This window comes from Rhinoderma darwinii, chromosome 2 (genome assembly GCF_050947455.1).
Source record: "Rhinoderma darwinii isolate aRhiDar2 chromosome 2, aRhiDar2.hap1, whole genome shotgun sequence".
Classification (NCBI taxonomy): domain Eukaryota; kingdom Metazoa; phylum Chordata; class Amphibia; order Anura; family Rhinodermatidae; genus Rhinoderma; species Rhinoderma darwinii.
Window position 1 is genome coordinate 146,700,561 of NC_134688.1, and position 26,752 is coordinate 146,727,312.

Consider the following 26,752-nt stretch of genomic DNA (forward strand, 5'->3'; position numbering starts at 1 on the left):
TTGTTGGCCAAGGCTAGAGAACCTTTAATATTTACATGAACTCTAAAATGAGAAAGGTTATATACAAAAAAAAAAAAACCTTGACTGATTAGATGGCCCTGAACACACGGAGTTTTTTTTGCAGCGAGTTTTGCCGTGGAAACCGCAGGAAAGAGCGTCCAAAATCGCCTCCCGTTAATTTCAAGGGGAGATGGAGGCTCGTGGGAAAAAGCTACAAGCCTTTTCTTTAGGCGTTTCAGTCTGGGAGGCAGAGAGCGTTTTCCGTGGCGATATTTGCCCGTTGCGCTCAATGGCCGGAGCCGAAAAACTGCCTCAAAATGCAGATTTTTCTGCCTGCAAAAAACTCTGTCCGAACAGGGCCTAATATAAATCCACAAAAAAAAAAAAAACTGCTGCTTAGGTAAGTCATTTCTTGGTTTTCCTTGTAGACCATGGCCATTTCTCTCATCACACTAAACATCAGCGACTGCCTCTTCAAACATTCTCAAGAGCTGCAGACATCTCCTTAAACTGCTTGGAGAAATTCTGGGGGGAAAAAAAAAAAAAAAAAAAAAAGACAGGACAATGCTTTAGCCTAAGAATCAGAAATTTGTGTTAAAGTGTACCTCCAGTTGCAATCTCCTACCAGACTCAAATTGGACCGAGAGAGCCACTACTGCGAGGTACAATTTCCGCGGTAACTGTACAAAGCCCAGAGAACATTGTGCATGGGTCCTACTAATTAGGGTGTCTTACGGTTTCCACGGCAACTGTATGACGCAGCGTGCAGTAACGCCTCTCCACGCTCAACGTCAGGTCGGACAGGAGATTGCAACTGGAGGTACACTTTAAACATATGTCTGGAAACAAATCTCACAGGAAAACAATGTCAGTTTTGTAGTCAGCTTTCTAGGGGGCCAGTGGTTCAGGAGAAAGTGAACGCAACCACCTCCTGCAGTACTAAGGCTGCAGAGTGTGACTTTCAGACATCCATAAAATTCACTTTTTATATTTCGAGCTTTTTATTAAATTAGAAAGCGAACTCTGCCAATAACTACAGGATAGGTAATGTTAGGTCACTAGTGCAGGAAAAAAATATATATATCAGCAGTGAGGAGGAGGAGTATAGCATGGCGGTCAACCATGTACGCTGCCGCTCCATGCAACGCTATAGGGGAGTGAAAGCCCTTGGCTTTTCACTAGGTTGTTTTTGTAACTCATGTACTGCATATAGGGGGTAGCAAGAATGTTCGACCAAAACTCCATACAACCCCTTTGCATTGTAGACATTTAGGTGAGAAGGGACAGGGGACCTGGGTCCCCTGTACTAGTGAATAGTGGGGGACCCAGCAGTGCGGCCCTTTATAGTGACCTAACATTTATCACCTACTCTGTGGATGAGTGGTAAATGTTTTTACTAGGAAAACCCTTCAAGTTATCTATGCCATTGTGAAAAGCATCCATACAAACCTGAAACTCTGGAATAGTCATCTCAAAGACTTTATTTTGGACCTGACCGGAATGATCTGCTACTTTCAATTCCACAGTGACATAAGGATGATTCAGGGATTTGCAGCCATCTGAACTGACTGCCATTCCAACTTTCCAATGAAAGTCAAGTAGCTGCATTGAAAACAATAAGAAAAATTAGGGAAAAAAAATTATATGTACACATAAAAACCCCCAAAACTACAGTTTGTTATTCAAACTACGGTAATCGTACTGTACAGTTTGTATGACTATCGATCAGGCACACTGAAATGGGAGAAAAATGAACATAACAGTTGTGCCTAATGAAGGCCCCCAGGTCTGCAATCTTTGTGTACCTATAAAATCATGATATTCTGCAATACATTCGTATTGCAGTATATCGTGCAATCAAATCCCCTAGGGGGGGGGACTAAGAAAAAAAAAAAAGCAGACTTCTTTTATACTACCCACTTGGCTGTCTGAGTTTAACACTTTTTGCACCAAATTAGTGGCGCATGGTGTCACATTTTAAGCCACGTCCTGTTAGACCACATCCCTTTCCCACTAGGTCACTTCCCTTGCTGAGCGTGGCACAAAATGTGTCTAAAAGAGTTAATAAACTTTGCACACAGCATGTACACCAGAATTCCGGCACGTTTTGCATAGTAAATCTGCCCCAGTATATTTAAATAAGAGAATCCCAGGGCCACTTTAAAACACAGACACAGTGCAGAGATTTCATGTGGGCTCCAACATTAAAAAAAAAATATATAAAAATGGTAAGGATTGAGGGCATGACCTGAAACTGAACACGTCAGGAGTGCTACTTACCAAGGAGATGCATCCACCTTAAAGGGGTTTTCCCATGAGGGACATTTATGACCTATCCGCAGGATAGGTTATAAATGTCAGATAGCTGCGGGTCCCATCCATCTCTAGAATGGGGCACCCTAAACCCCGTTCTACCTTTTTCTGCCCTCACTGCCTCCCGGACACTTCCTGGTTATATAGTCGGAAGTTACGAGAACAGCGTAGCTCGCTGAGCTATGCGGATTACAGAACTACTACTCCGTTCTATGGGATTTACTTGTTTCTCCTAAATAAAAGCGATACGAAAGTCGTTTCTTTATTCTCCATGTAAACATTAATATTTTTTTATCATGGGTGCGCTAGTCACATTACCGCACACACGAGTTTAATCTTTCTGATTATATTCCCTAGGCCTTCTAACCTATGGCATACTCCACAATTTTAGAGGTTTTAACAAGACGCTTAAATGCATTCAGAAATCATAGACGCTCCATGGCAATGTCATAATGCTAAAGGAGGACTCACTGCTCACTCTAATCATACTTCCTTTTTGATAGAAGTTTTCCAGGGCTTTATAATAAATTCAGACCACAAGACAAAGTTTCAAAATAAATTGATATCTTAGTAGAGATCTTATTCCATCAAGTCATCACGCTAATCAGCGATCAACACTAGCCACACTTGATGACCCCATTTCCTCTTCCGCAACTTTTTTTCATCACCTCAGGCCTTCTCTAGGAGACCATCTAATGGAGGATTAAAACAGAGAATCACCACAACATGGAATTAGGCAAAGCTTTCTCTTTAACCCCTTCCCGCACACGGGCGTGACTGTACGTCCAAATACAAAGTCACGCCCTGTAGATAAAGCGAGCACAGGAGCTGTGCGCGCTTTATCTTCAGCGGCTGTCAGCTGTCAGACACAGCTGACATGCCACTGCAATGGCTGTTACCGCCGATCGCAGCCATTTAACACCTTCAATGCGGCTGTTAATGACGTCCGCCGCATTGAAGTGGTTCACAGAGGGAGGGAGCTCCCTCTGTAACCCCCGGGCCCCCCCCGCGATGGATCGCGGGTGGCGATTGTTGCTATGGCAACCAGGAAGCCGTTACTAGGCTTCCTGGTTGCCCAGGTACGGAAGCCTATTAGGTCCTGCCCGAGGCAGGACCTAATAGGCTGTCAGTTGATGAATGACAGTTACTGCACTACATAAGTAGCGCAGTGTATTGTCCCGGGGATCAGAAGACCAGATCTTCAAGTCCCTAGGTCAGTGTAAAAGAAAAAGAAGTAAAAAAAAAAAATAAGAGTTTTAACTAATAAAAACAACAATCGCCCTGTTTCCTTGATCAACTCATTTATTATTAGGAAAAAAATGAAAACATGAAAAACAACTATACATAATAGGTATCGCTGCGTTCGGAACGGCCTGATCTATAAAAATGTCACATTTTTTTTACTGCACGTGAACGCCGTAAAAAATGTTTAATAAAAAACAATGACAGCATTTTATTTTTTGGTCATCTTGTCTCAAAAAAAAAGGTCATAAAAAGTGATCAAGAAGTTGCAAGTAACGCAAAATGGTACCAATATAAACTACAATTCGTCACGCATAAAACAAGCCCTCCCGCAGCGACTAAAAAATAAAAAAAGTTATGGCTGTCAGAAAATGGCGACACTAAAACATGATTTCTTTTAGAAAAGAGTCTTTTTATTGTGGGAACGTAGTGAAACGTAAAAAAACTGATATAAATTTGGTGTCACTAATCGTATCGCCCTGCAGAATAAGGTTAACATGTTGTTTATACTACACGGTGAACACTGTAGTAAAAAAAATTTAAAAAAATCGCATGTACCCCATAATGGAACCAATACAAATTACAGCTCGTTCCATAAAAAATAAGCCCTGACACAGCTACGTCAACAGAAAAACAACAAGTTATGACTCTCAAAACGCAATGATGCAAAATGATGCTAAATGACGGCCCAGACTGATTTTTTAGGTCCAGTAGAATTTCACTAAATACCCCACATCATCATTTGCTGGACCCCACAGGTGGACCCTGTAGATGCAGCGGAGAGGAGGAAACTTTAGGGCCTTGTGCGGCTTATAGGGCTAGTGAAGAAGTCAAATATAAGGCAATACTGGAGCGCAGATATTTTGTATAATACCCAATAAACCCGGCCTGTGCATAAAGAATTTGTTCAAAGCGTACCACACCAATTCATGGATTCTTCATTCACCCCATTATTACATCATCCTATTATGACCTGTTGCACTCCGCCCAGCTTACATATACCCTGATGTACTCCACCCAGCTTACATATACCCTGATGTACTCCGCCCAGCTTACATATACCCCCACATTATAAGCTGAAATACCAGTAAAACACCAACCAAGATCTGCACTTCAAAAGACAAATGGTGGTCCAACTGAGCCTGGCAGTGTGCCCAAACGGTAATTTATGACCACATATGGGGTATTACTGTATTCTGGAGAACCCGCTTATCAATTTATGGGATGTGTTTCTACGGTGGTACAAGCTTGGCACAACATATTGGGCACTGAAATGGCATATCTGTGGAAAACAGAAATTTCAATCTGCAACATCTATGGTTTACTCATTTTTGCAAAACACTTGTGCGGTCAAAATGCTCACTACACCCCTAGATCAATTCTTTGAGGGATCTAGTTTCCAAAATGGGGTAATTTTTCAGGGGTACCACTGTACTGGTACTATAGCTCAATGCAACATGGTGTCAAAAAATGAATCTTGTAAAATCTCCACTCCAAATACTAAATGGCGCGCTCCTTCCCTTTAGAGCCTTGCTGTGTGTACAAATGGCAGTTTATAACCACGTGTGGGGTATTTCCCTACTCCGGAAAAGTTGCTTTACAAATGTTACGGTGCTTTTTCTCCTTTATTTGTGGAGAAAATGAAAAATTTTGAACTAATGCTACGTCTTATTGGAAAATAATGTAATGTTTCATTTTCACTGCCCATTTGTAATAAAATCTATGAGACACCTGTGGGGTCAAAATGCTCACTACTCTCCTAGATGAATTCCTCAATGGGTGTAGTTTGCCAAATGGAGTTACTTTTGGGGAGTTTCCAATGTACTGGTACCGAAGGGGCTTTGCAAAAGTGACATGGTGCAGAAAAACCAATCCAGCAAAATCTGCTCGCCAAATGGCGCTCCTTCCCTTTTGAGCCCTGATGTGTATTCATATATGTGGTAATAAACCACTGTGGGGTATTTTCGTACTCTGGAGAAGTTGCTTTGCAAATGTTACGGTGCCTTTTCTCCCTTATTTGATAAAATTAAACATTTTGACATTTTAATTTTTACTGCACAATTCTAATGAAATCTATGAAACACCTGGGGGGGGGGGGGGGGGTCAAAATGCTTACTACACCCCTAGTTCAATTCAGATCTGAACTGTTTCCTAAAACAGCTTTTGAAATTTTCTTGAAAATGTGAGAAATTGCTGCTAAACTTTTAAGTTGATGCCAATCCAAAGTAGACATATGGGGGATGTTAATTAGCAACAATTTTGTGCGGTATAATTGCCTGTCTTACAAGCAGATACAATTAAATTTAGAAACATGCTAATTTTTGCAATTTTTCACAAAATTTTGGTGTTTTTCACAATTAAAGACTGAATGTATCGACCATATTTGTACATTTCACCTCTACTTTGCTTTAATTCCTGAGAAACGGGTTAAAACACTATCAGAATGCTGTTTTGGATATTTTGAGGGGTGCAGTTTTCAAAATGGGGTGATTTATGGGGACTTTCTAATATATAAGGCCCTCAAAGCCACTTCAGAACTGAACAGGTCCCTAAAAAAATAGGCTTTTGAAATTTTCTTGAAAATATGAGAAATTGCTGCTAAACGTATAAGCCATGTAACGTCCTAGAAAAATAAACGGCTGTTCAAAAAATGATGCAAACCTAAAGTAGACATATGGGAAATGTTAACAAGTCACTATTTTGTGTGGTATTACCATCTGTCTTACATGCAGATACATTTGAATTTAGAAAGATGCAAATTTTTGCAAATTTTCTCTAAATTTTTGTGTTTTTCACAAATAAATATTGAATTTACCGACCAAATTTTTTCACTAACATAAAGTACAATATGTCACGAGAAAATCTCAGAATCGCTCGGATAGGTAACAGAATTCTGGAGTTATTACCACATAAAGTGACATGTCAGATTTAAAAAATGAGGCTGTGTCATATGGTCCAAAAGTGTCTGCGTCCTTAAGGGGTTAAGCCTGCATTCCCCTTCCAGGCTTTCAACCAGATAGCCCTTGTAGCCGGAATTGAAAAAGGCAGCTGATCTAGGTGTACCGAATCCAAGGTGTCGGCCATGAAGTCTGCCGCTTTAGGGTATGTGCACACACACTAATTACGTCCGTAATGGACGGACGTATTTCGACCGCAAGTACCGGACCGAACACAGTGCAGGGAGCCGGGCTCCTAGCATCATACTTATGTACGATGCTAGGAGTCCCTGCCTCTCCGTGGAACTACTGTCCCGTACTGAAAACATGATTACAGTACGGGACAGTTGTCCTGCAGAGAGGCAGGGACTCCTAGCATCGTATATAACTATGATGCTAGGAGCCCGGCTCCCTGCACTGTGTTCGGTCCGGTACTTGCGGCCGAAATACGTCCGTCAATTACGGACGTAATTAGTGTGTGTGCACATACCCTTAGATAGTACTGGGAGGAAGGAACGGATCTGTTCCCTGGAGGTTTTATCCTTAATATTCAGCTCTAACTCGGAAATCCATATGGTTAAGGATCTAGCCACACAAGTACTCACCATACCAGGTTTAAAGAGGCTCTGTCACCAGATTTTGCAACCCATATCTGCTATTGCAGCAGATAGGCGCTGCAATGTAGATAACAGGAACATTTTTATTTTTAAAAAACGAGCATTTTTGGCCAAGTTATGACCATTTTTGTATTTATGCAAATGAGGCTTGCAAAAGTACAACTTGGCGTGTTTACAGCAAAAGTACAACTGGGCGTGTATTATGTGTGTACATCTGGGCGTGTTTACTTCTTTTACTAGCTGGGCGTTCTGACGAGAAGTATCATCCACTTTTGCAAGCCTCATTTGCATAAATACAAAAATGGTCATAACTTGGCCAAAAATGCTCGTTTTTTAAAAATAAAATACTATCCCAATTTTTGCAGACTTGCTTCTCATATCCTTTTTATGATCTTGGGAAAATACCAAATTTTCTATCAGTGTTCTTCCATTCGCGTTTAACCCCTTCAGGACTGAGCCTGTTTTGGCCTTCAGGACGAAGCAGATTTTTTCAAATCCGACGGGTTAGGCCTCATGCACACGACCGTAAAAACTCCCGTTATTACGGGTCGTAATTACGACCCCTAATAACGGGCTCATAGACTTCTATTGGCGACGGGTGCCTTCCCGTTTTCTCACGGGAAGGTGCCCGTGCCGTTGAAAAAGATAGAACATGTCCTATTTCAGGCCGTAATAACGGCACGGACAGTCCATAGAAGTCTATGGAGCTCTCATAATGACGGGTGGCTACATGTGTGCACCCGTCATTACGGCAGCGTTGCTACGCGACGTCAGTAAATAGTCACTGTCCAGGGAGCTGAAAGAGTTAACTGATTGGCAGTAACTCTTTCAGCACCCTGGACAGTGACTACCAATCAGTATAAACCTGTAAAAAATAAAAATAAAAGACTTTCATACTTACCGACAACTTCCTGCTTCCTCCAGTCCGGTCTCCCGCCCGTTGCCTTGGTGACGCGTCCCTCTCGACATCCGGCCCGACGTCCTGGATGACGTTTCAGGCCATGTGACCGCTGCAGCCAATCACAGGTCAATCACAGGCTGCAGCGGTCACATGGACTGCCGCGTCATCCAGGGATGTCGGGCTGGATGTGAAGAGAGGGACGCGTCACCAAGACAACGGCCGGGTAAGTATGAATTTCTTTAACTTTTATTACAGAAAAGGCTGTCCCTTCTCTCTATCCTGCACTGATAGAGAGAAGGGGCTGCCGATTAGTGCAGCGCTATTTTGCCGCCAAAAACGTGCCCGTAAATACGGGTGGAATACGTGTGACACCGGACCCATATTTACGGGCACAGGTTCGTAAATACTGGTGCAAAACGGGTGGAATACGTGTGACACCGGACCCGTATTTACGCCAGTATTTACGGGTGGGAAAAAATACGGTCGTGTGCATGAGGCCTTACTCTGTGGTAATAACTTCGGAATGCTTTTACCTATCCAAGCGATCAGGAGATTGTTTTCTCGTGACATATTGTACTTTAGGTTAGTGAAAAAATTTGGTCGATAAATTCAATATTTGAAAAAAAAACAAAACACCAAGATTTGGAGAAGATGTGCAAAAATTAGCGCTTTTCTAAATTTAAATGTATCTGCTTGTAAAACAGATGGTAATGCCACACAAAATAGCTACTAGTTTACTATGTTTGCATGGTTTTTTGAACACTTATTTTTCTAGGACGTTACACGGCTTAGAACTTTATTTAGCAGCAATTTCTCATATTTTCAAGAAAATTTCAAAAGGCAATTTTTTCAGGGACCAGTTCTGAAGTGGCTTTGAGGGCCTTATATATTAGAAAGTCCCCATAAATCACCCCATTTTGAAAACTGCACCTCTAAAAATATCCAAAACAGCATTCAGAAAGTGTTTTAACCCGTTTCTCAGGAATTAAAGCAAAGTAGAGGTGAAATGTACAAATATGGTCGATACATTCAGTCTTTAATTGTGAAAAACACCAACAGTTTGTGAAAAATTTCAAAAATTAACATGTTTCTAAATTTAATTGTATCTGCTTGTAAGACAGGCAGTTATACCACACAAAATTGTTGCTAATTAACATCCCCCATATGTCTACTTTGGATTGGCATCATTTTTTCAATATAGTTTTATTTTATTTAGACGTTTCACAGGAATTAAACCAAAGTAGAGGTGAAATTGACAAATTAAATGTAATTTTTTTTGCAGAAATTCAATTGTAATCCATTTTTTTTGTACCACAGAAGGTTTTACCCAAGAAATGCAACTCAATATTTATTACCCAGATTCTGCAGCCTTTAGAAATATCCCATATGTGGCCCTAATGTGGTAATAGACTGAAACACAGGCCTCGGAAGCAAACGAGCACCTAGTGGATTTTGGGGCCTCCTTTATTTTAGGCAACATGTCAGATTTGAAGAGGTCTTGTGGTGCCAGAACAATAAAGACCCCCCCCCCCCAAAGTGACCCCATTTTGGAAACTACACCCCTCAAGGAATTTCTCTAGGGGTAAAAAGTTAGCATTCTAACCCCACAGTGGTCTTGCTGAATTCATTGGAATTAGTCAGTAAAGGTGAAAATCTACTACATTTTTTCTGAAAAAAAACAGACATTTTTACAGTGAATTAATGAGAAAAAGCACCCCAACATTTGTAAAACAATTTCTCCCGATTACGGCAATACCCCAAATGTGGTCATAAATGGTTTTTTCATTAGAAATTAATTAACCTTTTCTGGACTGATCCATTTTTTGCTTTTTGTTTTTCCCTCCTACCTCTTTCCAAGAGCCATAACTTTTTTATTTAAACCGTCAATAGAGTGGTGTGAGGACTTTTTTTTGGCGGGATGAGCTGTAGTTTTTATTGGTACCATTTTTTAGTACATACAACTTTTTGAGCACATAATACATTTTTTGGTAGAGCCAAGGTGACCAAAAAAAACGCAATTTTGCCATTTTAAATTCTCCTGAAAACAGCTCCGTCATTTCAGACGTAAATGCAGTTAGCGTGTGCACATACCCTAAGGGTATGTTCACACACAAAGTTTTCAGCTGAAAAATCGAAAGCAGAACGACTACAAGCATCTGCCCATTGGTTTCAATGGGAAATACGGCGTTCTGTTCCGACAGGGCGTTTTTTACGTGGTCGTTTTCCAAAAACGGCACGTAAAAAGACGCCCGACTAAAATGAAGTGCACATCACTTCTTGGGACGTTTTTGGAGCAGTTATTCATTGACTATAGAAAAACAGCTCCAAAAACGGCCGTTAAAAAATGTGAGTTTGATTAAAAAATGGTTGAAAATCAGGAGCTGTTTTCCCTTTCTTTAGTAAGCATGTGAACATACCCTTAGCCTTTTGGTGTGTCCTATAACTTCTTCCAGCTGCAGAATCACACCCAATATGGCTGCCGGACACTGCTTAGCAATTTGAAGACAACTTTTCCTGGCTTGTGAGAGGGGGGGGTGAGGTTCCCTCCCACATTTACAGCAGCTGTGAGTCAGGTTGCTTTGCCTTATTCACCTTGCTGTAATTCTGGGAAGTGCTCCCCCTGGTGGCCAACATTGGAAAACATGTCAAATTATTATTAAATTTTTAATACTTTCCACCATACAGAAAAAAAAATTAAAAAAAAGACAGCAAAAAACGTAAAAAATATAATAGAAATAAGTAACGACACTTAAAAAAATAAAAAGGTTTAATTTGCGACATTCCCTTTAAGGCCTCGTGCACACTTTGACACCGTTTACACGGCCGTTTTTGACGGATCCATGTGCCCGGTTTAGCGGTCGTGTGCACTCCCGTGAGCACTCCGTGTTTCCGTTTCCGAGCGCCGAGCATGGTACTGTCCAGGGTGCTGAAAGAGTTAATGGGCTGCACTGATCGGCGGTAACTCTTTCAGCACCCTGGACAGTACCAAGCTCGGCGCTCGGAAAATAAAATTTTAATGAAATAAAAAATAGTTCATACGGACTTTCCTCCTGTCCGGCCTCCAGCGATGACGTTTCATCCATGTCACTGCTGCAGCCAATCACAGGCTGTAGTGGCGGTCACGCACGTCAGAAGGCCGGCCTCCAGGGATGACGCTGACATCGGCCTCTGCAGCCAATTACAGGCTGCTGCGTCAGAAAGGAAGGTCGGACTGGAGGAAGAAGAGCGACTAGTCACCAAGACAACGACTGGGTACGTATGAACTGCTTTTTATTTTATTTTTAATCAGCAGCCTCTTTTCCCTATCAGTGATTGATAGAGACAAGTGGCTGCCGATTAGTATAATATTTTTGTAATGTATTTCTGCCCGCCTGGCTGTTGCTAGGCAACGGCTCCGTCACATACGGACGGCACACGGATGCCTTCCGTGTGCCTTCAGGTTTGTTTTTTTTGACGGCCCCATTGACTTGCATGGGCCTCACGGTCACGGAATCTCAGACCAAAGTAGGACATGCTCTACCTTGGATTGAAACGGAGCAACGGGACCATCAAGAAAACTGAAGTGTGCATGGCCCCATTGAAATGAATGGGTCAGGGTGCTAGCCGTCAGAAAAACAGCTAGCACCCTGTAGAAAAACACTGAAGTGGGCATGAGGCCTAAAACATTTTGAACTATTTATTTTTTTAACACGTCCCACTAGGAGACATTTAGACTTGCAGCGCTGATTGCTGCTAGAATACATTACACTACCTACGTAGTGTAATGTGTTCTAATGGTCATTGAGACGAGAGTGTCAGTCTGACAGGAAGCCTATGAGGACCAGCCTTTGGCTGGTCCTCATAGGCTTCCGTACATGGCAGCCTGGAGGCCATTGTCTGGCCTCCGGTTGCCATGACATGGATCGCCAGCCACAGAAAACGCATGTGGGGACTGCCGATCTGCTCTAAACCTCTTAAATGCGGCGATGGCAATCTACCGCGACATCTAAGGGGTTAATTGCCGAAATCAGCGGCGATGGGCTGCTGAGCAACAACACTGAGATCAGGGCAGACAACCTGCACAGGTAACCGCCGCGCGGCGGTTAACTGTTAAAGCGCGGACATAACTGCACGCCCAGGTGCGCAAAGTTACTGCTCACCTGGATGCGCATTTACGCCAAGGTGCAGGAAAGGGTTTAAGAAGGTTGGCCACATTTTTCTGGATGGGAAAGGTTCTTTGCTACCTAGGTTCTCAAACATAATATCTTGGACAGAACGGGGTTCCTTGAGGCAATCAATTTTCATGGTAGCTCTGACCGGTTTAAGAAGCAGATCCATATCCTCAGCAGTGAAAAGATCCCCCCCCCCCCCTGTTCTCTTTTGAGGAACCATCATAAGCACCTATTTTATCCAATTCCTCTAACACTATTACCCTCGCAAGAGGAGTCAGAATGTATCTGGCCAGCAGAAGTACTAGGTAAATCTCGCTTTTTTTAGGGATCTAAGGGAATTTTTAACCTCAGCCCATACATTAAATTTGATACTAGATGCAAGGCAGGTAGATCCCTCAGCGATAACCTTGTCTAGCCAGGACTGCCATAATCTCTTAGTATAAGAAGCTAATAACCATTTGCTACAAACCGCACACTCCTTATTAAGGGATTTATCCAGTTTTTTTCCTAGGACCCTCTCTGGCCTTAAAACATAATATTCAAAAGAGATTAGAAAAATATGTTGCCCTACTATTTAGTAGAGGACCGCCAATCCCCTCTTCCAAGTACCGGACTCGAGGATCAGGCAGCGTCCAAATAGTCAGCGCGCCCTGCTGCTTTTCCTGACGCTTCCATCTGGTGGTCTAGCGGAGAAAGGAGCCATGTTCTCTTTCAGCCCAAATAGGCCTAGGATTGGCTGGAGCAGTCCTCCAGCTAGGGAACGCTGTAGCCCCTTCCTCCACACTGGGGCCACTGGAACACCACTTTGGAAGTGATGGGGCACCAGCTGGTAGAATTCATCCAAGGGTGCCAGATGCTGCACACACCATGACATGCATTCTGGCTCACACAGCAAGAAAACGGAGCCCGAGAATGACACAGAGAATGCTCATCTCTCCAGATAAGATTCGAAAGATACCGGATCAAGACCACCTCCGCAGAGGGAAGCGGTGACCGGCAGAAGAGGGAGTAGCTACCCCAGACTTAAGGTTGCTCCCATAGAGACTTACACCTTCAGGACACCCCTAGGAAGACTAGGTTAAAATCCTGCCAGGTGGTCTGTAATCCTGAGATATGTGCTTTGGTCAAATAGGACAATCCCATCCGGAGGACAGGAAACCTGACTTTGTATGTGAAAAAGGTGTGTCCTCTTTTATCTCATCAGGCTTCCTGTCCAACGAATGGAATGTCTCTCCAGGAATGCCATCATAGGTGAAGGGGTAAAAAAAATAAATGGGAAAGATTGTAAGTACAGCTCCATCCTCCCCCAATCTAAATCGGAGCAAAAGCAAGGTGGTACATTTTCACTCATTGTGGTCTCATAGCTCTTTTTATTATCCCCAACGTTCCTTTAAAGGGTAACTAAACCTTCAGAAAACTTTTGACGTCATAGTGACATGTCAGAAGTTTTGATTGGTGGGGGGCCAATCACTGAGAGCCCCACCGGACGGTAAAACGAAGCGGAAAAAGCTCTGATGAGACGAAGCAGCACAAGGCTCACATGAGCAGTTCTACAGCTTTGTTTTATCGATCGGTAAGGGTCTCAGTGCTTGGACCCCGCCCGATCAAAACTTCTGGCATGTCACTATGACATGTCAAAAGTTTTCTGAAAGTTTAGTTACCCGTTAACAGTATATGCCAGCAGATGCCCCTCCCAAGAGTGTAGTCACTGCAGACACATAAGCAAGCCCATCACATACAAAAGAAGCACACTCATTGAGAGTGGTCACATGACCAGCTACATGCTTAAAGAGGCTCTGTCACCAGATTTTGCAACCCCTATCTGCTATTGCAGCAGATAAGCGCTGCAATGTAGATTACAGTAACGTTTTTATTTTTAAAAAACGAGCATTTTTGGCCAAGTTATGACCATTTTTGTAGTTATGCAAATGAGGCTTGCAAAAGTCCAAGTGGGTGTGTTTAAAAGTAAAAGTCCAAGTGGGCGTGTATTATGTGCGTACATCGGGGCGTTTTTAATACTTTTACTAGCTGGGCGTTCTGATGAGAAGTATCATCCACTTCTCTTCAGAACGCCCAGCTTCTGCCAGATCACGCTGTGACGTCACCTCCCCAGGTCCTGCATCGTGTCAGACGAGCGAGGACACATCGGCACCAGAGGCTACAGTTGATTCTGCAGCAGCATCAGCGTTTGCAGGTAAGTAGCTACATCGACTTACCTGCTAACGCTGATGCTGCTGCAGAATCAACTGAAGCCTCTGGTGCTGATGTGTCCTCGCTCGTCTGACACGATGCAGGACCTGTGAGTGACGTCACAGCGTGATCTGGCAGAAGCTGGGCGTTCTGAAGAGAAGTGGATGATACTTCTCATCAGAACGCCCAGCTAGTAAAAGTAGTAAAAACGCCCCGATGTACGCACATAATACACGCCCACTTGGACTTTTACTTTTAAACACGCCCACTTGGACTTTTGCAAGCCTCATTTGCATAACTACAAAAATGGTCATAACTTGGCCAAAAATGCTCGTTTTTTAAAAATAAAAACGTTACTGTAATCTACATTGCAGCGCCGATCATCTGCAATACAAGATAGGGGTTGCAAAATCTGGTGACAGAGCCTCTTTAACAAAAAACATAGAAGACCCTAGTAGTTGGCGGGTAAAAAAAAAAAAAACTTAGAATATATAGAAAAATTGCCTGAGGCAATATAAACCTGTTTTTTCCCCCCAACTACTGGCTACCTAGTAGAATAGTTAAATTAGAAAAAAAATACCTTTATTTAAAATCAAGTAGGGACAAACATAGAATTTAAATCTACAATGTGTGCCGACCAGTAATAGTATCAAAGTTCCTATGCCATACAAGAGATAATAACCCAATGCAAATCATAAGCACTGAGTAAAAGTGCTAGCTGTAGTCAATAGTATAGATCAGATATCACTAAGTAAAGGTACTAACCATGGTCAAAAGTAAAGGTCAACTGTTAACATTGCTCTAAAATAGGAATAATATAGCCCCCCCCCCCCCCCCGACATGTTTCGCTGCAGATGCAGCTTCCTCAGGGGTTTTGGGGCATATAAAGGGAGCTCTTTCAAGAAGAGTCATGGAGCCAGCTACGAGATCTCCTTCCGTCAGTAAGCATCAGTAACTTTTACTCAGCAACGTTGTCAGTAACGTTTTGTACAAGTTACAGCGATGAATAAAAACAATGTAGTACCCGTGCAGCAGGTAATAGATCTCTGGAACCTTCAACATCAGACAGGTTTTTACCCTCTTCATTCCACACATGACGAATGACCTGTAGAGTCGGCTTTGGAAGCTTGTAATGGCTTGCAAAAGTGTTCAGTAACGTTTCTGTGGACAGTTTGTGCTTTGCAGCAGTGCTATAAAGAAAGAAGAAAAGTAGCAAGGCAAAAATGCGGAGACAAAATATAAAACAAGCCAATAAATCTGCGTTCAGAAAGTGCTGTGCTGTTTTGTAGCCAGTGAGAGCAATGGGACGAAATTATTACTGCCCTTTCACAACCAATTTATTTTATTGTCCCAATGTCTCTAAAATGAAGTTACTTTGTCTATGCGTCTTCATGGTAACAGATAAACAAACCTTTGTAATCCAATCCTGCAGCCATAATGCCTTCCATTTGTCTCCTACTTTATGTATACATACAGTCGACAGGTTCGAAAGAAGTAAAGGACAGATAAAAGGGAGTAAGACAGCAGGATTAGCCTATAGATCGCTTGTTTGTCGTCTTACCATAGAGATGCATAGAAGCTGCAAACAAACTGTAAGAAATGTGTAATTAATACATATTGCAAAGTTACTTGATTTTTAACTTTAGAGGCATTGGTACAATAAAAAACAAATTGTGAAGGTGGACAGTTAGGGCAGGAAAAAACTAGACCAGACAGGCAGAAACTGCACCAAATGAGTCGCAATGCTGCACGCTGTATGATTTGGCGCATCTAGCTAGACAGCTTAAAGAGGCTCTGTCACCACATTATAAGGCCTATATTGTACATGATGTGATCGGCGCCGTAATGTAGATACATCAGTGTTTTTTATTTAGAAAAACAATCATTTTTGACGGAGTTATGACCTATATTATCTTTATGCTAATGAGTTTCTCAATGGACAACTGGGCGTGTTTTACTATATGACCAAGTGGGTGTTGTACAGAGGAGTGTATGACGCTGACCAATCAGCATCATACACTTCTCCCCATTCATTTACACAGCACATTTACTGACAACGAATAGACATTACTACCAGCCAGGACGGGATGTCTATTCAGAATCCTGACCACTTCTCTGCGATTTACAGCAAAGCAGGCGTAGTCTCGCGAGATTACGCTGTAAACGGTCATTCACAGAGATGCTACAGAAGTGTCAGGATTCTGAATACACATCACGTCCTGGCTGGAGGTAATGTATATTCATTGTCAGGACACTGCAGTAACGTTATAGTGTGTTTATGTGGCTGCACATAGCGATATAGCTATATCGCTATGTGCTGTGTAACTGAATATCGATATAGCTATATCAATATGTGCTGTATAAATGAATGGAGAGAAGTGTATGACGCTGATTGGTCAGCGTCATATACTTCTCTCCACAACGCCCACTTGGCCATATAGTAAAACACGCCTAGTTGTCCATTGAGAAACACATTAGCATAAAGCTAATATAGGTCATAAAAAAACACTGCTGTTATCTAAATTACAGCGCCGATCTCATCATGTACAATATAGGCCACTTATAATGTGGTGCCAGAGCCTCTTTAAACACTTTTCTTTATACCAGCACATGGCTGGCGTACTTTACAGCAAAAGAATGCCGTGCGCCATTAATAAATCTGGTGCCATATTCTCCTAGCCACACCCCTTTTCTACGCCTTTAAAAACTGTGAAGTGTTTAAAACACACAATTTTGGTGCACGCCAAGTTTTTGGGCCCAATTTGAGCCAGATCCGGATGAATTTTGCTTTGCGGATCTTCCTCAATATATATTTTTTATATTAAGTGTCTGTATTAAGCCTTTCACCTCCGAGGAAACATGTAATAAATCATAACTTTCAACACTTGCCGTGACTATAGGGACTAAAGCTTAGAACTTGGTGCAATATTTGGGGGATCAGCACTCGGAAGTGGAGGAGCAGGATGAAAAGTTTTACTTCCTTGTTTAGTGTCATGGAAGGGAGGGAGGGGAAGCTGCAAGTGACAGCAGGAAGAAATATTACAGCCTGTAACTGTCATCTCGTCCCTTGTATAGCTTTCAGGTGAGCCTAGAGGGTGAATCAGAAACTTCACTTCATGCTATCAATATCCCCCCTCCTTACCAATGACAAAGAATTAATGCTCACTTTTTATAAATTACGATGGCACTTATAAGTGTAAAGTACTGGGTTGCTTTTTAACAATGTGTAAGGTGTCTTTAAAGGGAATGTGTCGCTAGAAAAAATTTTTTTTTTTTTAGTTAAACAGTTAGTGTATGTGATTAAACATTGTTCTAATTTTTTCACGAGTCAGGAAATATTATAAATTAGATTCTAATTTATAATATTTCCCAGCGCTGGTCACTAGATGGAGTAATTCCCAAAATTGCAGCATTGCATGTGGTAAAGCAACCACATTGCTTTATGCTGCAAAATTTGAGAAAACTCACTCGCTCTAGTGAGCTCTCAGAATCCTCCCTCCTTTATCCTGGCTAGTGCCAGGAGAAACGAGGGGATTGAACGGTCAAACCTCCTACACTGTGTGTCGCCATTTTTTGAGCTAACACACAGTGTAGTAGGTTAACATACAGTAGTAAACACACAGTAAAACACGCACATACACAGACCTAACTTACCTGCTCCTGCCGCCACCGCTCCCTCCGCTCCGTCTGCTACTTCCGCTCCAAGTACACAAGTCCGGAAGCCGCGACCGGAAGTAGTAATCTTACTGTCCGGCCGCGACTTCCGGTCCACAAGAAAATGGCGCCGGACGTCGCACAGTTCTATTTGGACTGTGTGGCAGCGGCGCATGCGCCGTTCCCACACAGACAGCGTACAGCATAGTGGATGGAACGGGCCCCGTTCGCATTCACTGTGGGACTGTATGTGCCGTATTCCATGTCTGTATGTGTCGTTAATCGACACATACAGAGATGGAAAAAAAAAAATGCAGCCCCCATAGGTAAGAAAAAGTGAAAAAATAAAGAAAAGTAAAACACAAACACACAAATAAATAAAAAAATGTTTAATAAAACACTAAAAGCAAATTGGTCTGAAATTGTTTTTTTTCGTGACACTGGTCCTTTAAGAAAACATATGGTATAGGGATATACTAGGATTTTTTTTTTTTTTTATTTGTGTGTGCCAAAAGTTTGAAAATTGCTGTGGCAATGATAGAGTTAAACATAGTGAAAATAAACAGTTTAAATGTTTACATCATACACTTCACAATTCCTAGCACCATGTAGTGTGATCAGCAGTACATCTTTATGTATGTCCACTGATTGAGTCAGATCTACCATTTATTACATGGTGTAGGACAATTTCCAGTAAAATATCATATACACTAAATGAGGAAAAATTTACCTGAAGAGATAGTTCACGTCATTTATAACATTTATAACTTCATTCATGTTTGTGTCAACTCCTGCTGCTTGAAACCGCTGTTAAAAAAAAATTAAAAAAAATGTTAAATACATCAACAACGTAATATGTCACCTGAGCTCCACAACACACACCCCTCTGGTAAGTCTTCGTTCATATCTGCGTCGCAGATCTGGTCACAAACGCTGTACAAAATTTTGTCCAGTAAAACGACTTACAACATGATGGATACCATTAAAGAGGCTCTGTCACCAGATTTTCAAACCCCTATCTCCTATTGCAGCAGATCGGCGCTGCAATGTAGATAACAGTAACGTTTTTCTTTTTCAAAAACGAGCATTTTTGGCCAAGTTATGACCATTTTTATATTTATGCAAATGAGCCTTTCTTATGGACAACTGGGCGTTTTTAATCTTATTTCCAACTGGGCGTGTATTGTATTCGTTACATCTGGGCGTTTTTACTTGTTTTACTAGGTGGGTGTTGTGAATGGAAGTGTATGATGCTGACGAATCAGCATCATCCACTTCTCTTCATTACCACCCAGCTTCTGGCAGTTCACAGACACACAGCGTGTCCTCGCGAGATCACGCTGTGACGTCGCTCACTTCCTCCCACAGGAACTTCATTGCGTCGGATGAGCGAGGACACGCTGTGTGTCTGAACTGCCAGAAGCTGGGTGGTAACGAAGAGAAGTGGATGATGCTGATTCGTCAGCATCATACACTTCCATTCACAACACCCAGCTAGTAAAACAAGTAAAAACGCCCAGATGTAACGAATACAATACACGCCCAGTTGGAAATAAGATTAAAAACGTCCAGTTGTCCATAAGAAAGGCTCATTTGCATAAATATAAAAATGCTCATAACTTGATAAAAAATGCTCGTTTTTGAAAAAGAAAAACGTTACTGTTTTCTACATTGCAGCGCCGATCTGCTGCAATAGGAGATAGGGGTTTGAAAATCTGGTGACAGAGCCTCTTTAAAGTCAATGGGTTACGTCTGGCACTTTTGGTGTCCGTCATCCAACGGATCTGGCACATCCGGTATTTCTGTTGTTCTGGTCCTATGACGGTGCAGAGCAACGGAAACAGAGAATTCAGATATGAACGAAGCCTAACAGGAAAACAGAATTCTGAATTCCCCTTTAGATAGCGATGGTTAAAAAAACCACTATGGAACCTAAAATTGGTAGAAGAAAAGTAAAGCAAAGTTACTGACATTTTTCTGTAGATTTCAATCAACAAAAGGGGGCACAGTAATAATCCCGTCCTCAGCTTGTTTTACACATCTAAGGATTTGTTCCCATTGATTTCAAAAGGTGACGGATCCAGTGCCAATGATTTCTGTTAGTCTCCATTGCGTAGTTGATTACGCTATTGATTCCGTCAAAATTACGTAACAAAACGGAGACAAACGGAAACCATGGGTACCGGATCTGTGAAGTCTCCTAGTGGGACAGAAAAAATAATGAATGGAATAAAAATAAAAAAGGTACAGAAAAAAACAAAAAAAAGGTTCCCATAAAAGAAAAAAAAAAAAATGGTTTTATTTAGAAAAAGTGTAAAGATAAAATAAAAAACGACACATATGGTATTTCCGCAATCGTAAATGACCCAAAAAAATAAAAAAAGTTTGCATATTTAAACCGCAAGGTGAACGCCGTAAAAAAAAATAAAAACGACAAAATTGCTATTTTTTTCCCTATTCCACCCCCAAAAAAATTAGAAAAACGTTAATCAATAAGTCCCATGTAGAACAAAATGGTAGCAATGAAGCCCCACAAAAAACAAGCCCTCATATGGAGACGAGGGAAAAAAAAAATTAATTATGGCTCTTGGAAAGCGGAGATGCAAAATAAAAATTTTCGATAAAAAAAAATAAAAGAATAAAAAAAAAAAAAGTGTTTTTATTCTGCAAAAGAAGTAAAAAAAAAAAAACTATACATTTGGTAGCGCCGTAATCGGACCAACCCATAGAATAAAGGTAGCATGTTACTTACGCCGCATGGTAAATGGCATAACTGCAAAATGCATAGAACAATGGCTAAATTACTGGGGGGGGTTTTTATATCACCCCCAAAAAAATTTACCGTAATAAAAGTTAATAAAAAAATCCTATATACCCCAAAACAGCGGCATTGAAAAAAAAAAATACAACTAATCCCGCAAAAAACAAAGTCCTCATACAGCCATGTCCACGTGAAAATAACTAAAAAAAGTTAAAGCTCTTTGAATGGGACGATGGAAAAAACAATAAAAATTGCTAGGTCATTAGGGCCCAGAATGCATGCAGGGGGAAGGGGTTAAAGTCAAAGCATAATAAAATATTAACAACTGCTTAAAACGTACAAGTCCTGTTTGCTCATTCATGCTCACCTGACAGAGAAGGGTCTGGTCTATACCAGTGTCCTGACATTGTAGATGTTCAATACTTTGTTGACACTAAAAAAACAAAACCAAAAAAAAAAAACATTAAAAACCAAGACAAATGTTCTTTAACCCCCTTAACGACGAACAACGAATATATCAGTCGCAAGCAGGTGTTCGTTCCCGCATAGCAATGTATATATCAATCACTCTGATCAGGTGGGTACTGCCAGTGTACCCACGCAATCAGCGGCAGGAGCACGGTTGTTATATACAGCCTGGCTCCTGCCCCAACTGCCGGAATCGAAGCACTCTCCGATTCTGGTAGTTTAGCCTATTGGATGCCGCTGTGAACAGCGAGAGCGGCATCTAATCTGTTTGACAGAGGGAGGAAGCTCGTTCTGTCATCCCATCAGCGCCGCCGCAAAGAAATCGCGGGGCACCGTTGGGTTTCCACGGCAGCCGGGGGCCTAACAAAGGCCAGAGGCATGGCCGAATAAATGGCCTGTTTTACACGAACGGGCAATAATAGTATACTAAAGTATTATACAGTGCCCACCAAAAGTTTCGGAACACCCTCATAACTTTTGAACGGCTCGAGGTAGAGGGTTGAAATTTGGTGGGATTTAATGGGGTCAAAAAAGATATCAGTTAACGAAAAAAAACAAAAAAAACACCACACCCCCTTGGGGGCGGTGCGGTGGGCGGGGGCAGAAAAATCTTAACGTGCCCGACGAAGGTCTCACGACCGAAACGTTGCACATGTAGCCACTGGCATATATTAAAAAAATAAAAGATTTAAATAAATCTGCGCTAAATATTCCAAATGTGTGCCTAGTACAATTCTTTCTAAACATCAATTAAACCGCCGGGAGTCCAAAACAAAAAAAGGGGGGAAAAAATAAAATATCTGCCTCAATTTCTGAAGGAAAAATCTGCCTGCACTTTCTTGCCGCGGTTTTCACAGCGTTTATCGCCCGCGGCCATTGAGCGCCGTGGGCAAAAAACACCTCGAAACATGCTTTTTCTGCATCTCATTGATTTCAATGGGAGGTCAGAGGCAGAACCGCAGCAAGAAGGGAAAAGAAAGCGGCATATCCTGTGAGCAGCTAAAAGCCACTCGGGGGTGGGGGGAAATGCCTCCGCCTCCCATTGAAATCAATGGCAGGTGGCTGTGGTCGTTTTTAGAGAGCTGATTCAGACGCGCTGTCCGCGCCAAAAAACTGAACAGGGCCTTAAAATGAAAGGCTAATTCACTGAATCTGTGTAGGAAACTGCAACACAGCCCCTTTTACTTGAACAACATGTGAGAAATCTCGGTAGCACACCTTGCATGCTCTCTAACATATCCTGCTGGAAGTTGTCGTTTTCTAGCAGCAGGGGAGATACAGTTGGAAGACTAATGTTCTGAAGCAGGGGTTCTCAACCTGCAGTAGGCGTACCCAAGGGTAAAACCGAACACTCGCCTAACGTCCAGCAATGTTTCATTGCTGGCTGCTAGATCACTGACGTGCGAGCCAATGGGCTTACAGAGTAAGCATGTCAGCCCTTTGAAGTCTGCTCTACTCCAGCCGCTGCTGCTTCTATTAGGGTCCCGCCGCTGCCTGCCACTTCTATAAGCAGGCCATTGCTGCTACCGCTTCCTTTATAGGTCTGTCCATGAAAACGGGCGTAGTCTGTTCTGGGGTCTGTCAGTATAAGGCCTGATTCACACAAGTGTATTTTACATCCGTGTGACGGCCATAAGACAACGGCTGTCACACAGACCCATGTAATTCAATGGGTCCGTTGACACGTGCATTTTACGCACCAACAAATTGCAGACGATTCTATTCGTATATGGCGTGTTTTTGTTTTTAAATACGCTTGCAGAAAAATACATGTCGTATGCAATAACCATACTCTTTACCATTGATGTCAATCATGCATTTGACATGTTTTTTGGCGCGTACAACGCTTCTAAATCACTCCGTGCGAACAGGGCCATTACCGTCCCATGTGAATCCAGCCTAAAGGGGTCTGTCAGTATTGGGTGTCTATATACAGGCAGGTTCTAGTCTGTAATATTTTTAGGGGCCCGCTGAATGTAATCATATGTACTATTTGCGATTCAAAGGTTATATATCCAGACGGGACATAAGGATACAATTTTGCACAAAGATTTTGGTACAATTTTTTGGTCAGAAGTCAGGAATGGGTTCAGGTGCAGTATCCATCATTTTAATGGGGAGAAGAGTGCCGCATGCTGTGCTATTCTTCCTGTAAAATTTGACAGAATCGGTGCAAAAGCCTCTGAAAGAAGTGGGGAGCAGACCCTTATAACTGATCGCTCCTTTCAGGGTACTCACTTGCAACTTCATTCCACTAAGGGGTACTTGGCTTTAAAAAGGTTGAGAAACACTGCATTTTATCCAGATGATACAGGGCAATGAATACGATTTTGAAAAATGCAGTGCGATCCTTCTCGCCAAACATGGACACCACGACCACCAATTTGTTAGTCATTGGGGTCCGTTTGGCGCCCTTGGTATTACGGATCAAGGCAGAGCACTATGCTTCCATTATAATGTGAACAGAGCCGAACGCTTTTGAAAATCCTTTATAGGACTTAATACTCCATCTGCTGTGGCACTGTAATATCTAATGTAGAGTATAACTTATACAGAGGACAGGGTGGCACTATCAGAATGCTCCCAAGGAAGCTGGAGATGTCTGCATTGCAATACCAAGAGAAGAATGGTTTTCGGGTAAGTACTTAACCCGACGGCAAGGAACGTGTAACTTTCATCGCTGCGTAGTTATTTTTTTCCCAGCAAAAATATTCCATGTCAAACCAAAACGAACAAATGCTGATGCTATACAGATATAAAAGTCATAAGGAGATCTAGCCGCACAACATAAATGTATATGTAGACCCTGAAACAGCAGATTAAATGGCAATTGTTTGATTTGGAACCATTTAGAAAGCACCTGACTACACGCAGGAAATCTCGCGAGATTACGGAGGTAAACGAGATTTCGTTTCCGTTGCTGTAAATCACACAGAAAAGATTCAGAAGTGTCAGGATTCTGAATACACATGACGTCCAGGCTGGATGGTCATGTGTATTCATTATCGGGACACTGGATTAAAGAGGCTCTGTCACCAGATTTTGCAGCCCCTATCTGCTATTGCAGCAGATAGGCGCTGCAATGTAGATTACAGTAACGGTTTTATTTTTAAAAAACGAGCATTTTTGGCCAAGTTACGACCATTTTTGTATTTATGCAAATGAGGCTTGAAAAAGTACAACTGGGCGTGTTTACAGTTAAAGTACAAGTGGATGTGTATTGTGTATGTACATCTGGGCGTGTTTACTTCCTTTACTATCTGGGCGTTGTGAATGGGAGTGTATGATGCTGACGAATCAGCATCATCCACTTCTCTTCAGAACGCCCAGCTTCTGGCAGTGCACAGACACAGCGTGTTCTCGAGAGATCACGCTGTGACGTCACTCACTTCCTGCCCCAGGTCCTGCATCGTGTCGGCCACATCGGCACCAGAGGCTACAGTTGATTCTACAGCAGCATCAGCATTTGCAGGTAAGTAGCTACATCGACTTACCTGCAAACGCCGATGCTGCTGCAGAATCAACTGTAGCCTCTGGTGCCGATGTGTCCTCGCTCGTCCGACACGATGCAGGACCTGTGAGTGACGTCACAGCGTGATCTCGAGAACACGGCTGTGTCTGCACTGCCAGAAGCTGGGCGTTCTGAAGAGAAGTGGATGATACTTCTCGTCAGAACGCCCAGTTAGTAAAAGAAGTAAAAACGCCCCGATGTACACACATAATACACGCCCAGTTGGACTTTTACTTTTAAACACACCCACTTGGACTTTTGCAAGCCTCATTTGCATAAATACAAAAATGGTCATAACTTGGCCAAAAATGCTAGTTTTTAAAAAATAAAAACGTTACTGTAATCTCCATTGCAGCGCCGATCTGCTGCAATAGCAGATAGGGGCTGCAAAATCTGGTGACAGAGCCTCTTTAACGTTAATCAAGCAGAATCGCTGTGTATGTGGCTGCAGATCATGTTCTAGTAAGAACGCGATTCTGCTGTCTAAATGAATGGAGAGGAGTGCATGATGCCGATTGGTCAGCGTCATACACTCCTCTGTACAACGCCCACTTGGTCGAAAGTAAAAATACGCCCACTTGAGCATTAAGAAACTAATTAGCATAAATCTAAAATCGCTAATAACATGGTGAAAATAGATCGTTTTTTTAAATTAAAAGCACTGCTGTCACCTACATTATAGCGCCGATCTCCTTATGTAGGAGATAGGGCACTTATAATGTGGTGACAGAGCCGCTTTAAAGAAAAAGATATGCCACAAGTGATTAGGAGGAGAAAACCCCTTTACAAAATCCAGAGCGGTTTCCAGATACCTGCTCGCTCTTCAACCACTTGAGGGACAGAAATTTTTATGCGTTTTTTGCTTTGGCATTCAGGATCAAAAAAAAGTGTTTTGTTTTTTTTTCGAGTGAGTGAAGCCTTGTTTTTTTTGGGACATGTTGTATTTTCTATTCTTACCATTTGTGAGTATGCATACATTAGGGTTTAATTTGAAATTACATTTTGGGGTACAAGAAAAAAAAATATTCATGTTTTGTTTGTTTTCCCTTTTCATCGCTGACCTGAATGAACAGTATAGAGTTAAAGTTTAGGTTGCTACACACATGGGGATAAATACATAGGGGTTACTGTGTATTTTTTAATTAAATTATTTATACAAAACTTTAATTTTGTTCAGTCTTGGATTTACAGATGTCATTAAACGTGACCCCTGCGCAAGCAGCATCGCATTAAAATAGCCAAAAATGGGACATACCAGTTCAGCAAAAAGGTCGGGCGGCAACGACCTCATCAAATCACATGACTTTTCAAAGACTGTAATAAAAAAGTAAAATAATAATTATTCCGAGGTGGTTCTACAGCAGCTGAAAAGCATGACCTTGCCTCGTTTCAACATTCACCGAGCACGAAGCCCAAAATATAGGTCTTAAATTACAAAAGTGATGGGGGGCAGACGTTCTCTGGACTGTCAATAATCCCATTGAACTACACAGCAGTCAGCCTCTCCCCTGCATAAAACGGCTGATAACAGGGAACAGTAACTTATTATCAACTGCATGTTATGCATATTTACACAAAACAGACTCTAGTGTTTCTTTGAAATATCCGGAGTCTCCAGCATCGAGCGCTTCTACAACATATCACATAATAACATGCAACATACCCGCTCCTGACAGCTCATACATCTCCCTTGCAGCCATATAACTCGTCACACCTTGCGAAAATCACGTGCGTTCATGTAAATCACGTGATCAGCGGCCTGCTTCGTAAGCCTCCATTTTTAAACCGGGCAGCCCATCCCAACTTGCATGAATATTACGGTCAATAATGAACAACATTAGCGGTGCTTAGACATAAGGATTTAATTAAAAAAAAAATGAGGTTAGACCACCTAATATAATAAGCAAATAAACAAGTCTATATGGCTGCACTAATACAACTTGACTGCGTCCACTTAGAGGCTTGGAACGCAAAGTAACGGGCGTGTTCAGAGTACCACGCCCCCTGC

General features: G+C 42.0%; 1 protein-coding gene across 2 annotated transcripts; it reads right to left on the minus strand.

Annotated features, from left to right (window-relative positions):
- COMMD6 (COMM domain containing 6) lies at positions 1 to 26,680 on the minus strand. Of its 2 annotated transcripts, XM_075852336.1 has the most exons (7): positions 26,408 to 26,680; positions 26,000 to 26,058; positions 21,133 to 21,198; positions 18,735 to 18,811; positions 15,375 to 15,540; positions 1,450 to 1,602; positions 1 to 525 (listed from the first exon to the last, which is right to left on the minus strand). In XM_075852336.1, the coding sequence occupies exons 1-7, from the start codon at positions 26,442 to 26,444 to the stop codon at positions 475 to 477; spliced, it is 609 nt and encodes a 202-aa protein (XP_075708451.1). In that variant the 5' UTR covers positions 26,445 to 26,680; the 3' UTR covers positions 1 to 474. The 2 variants fall into 2 exon arrangements, with proteins under 2 accessions (XP_075708451.1, XP_075708452.1); XM_075852337.1 differs by lacking the exons at positions 21,133 to 21,198; positions 26,000 to 26,058; positions 26,408 to 26,680 and adding an exon at positions 18,971 to 18,986.
- Between the last annotated feature and the right edge of the window lie 72 nt (positions 26,681 to 26,752).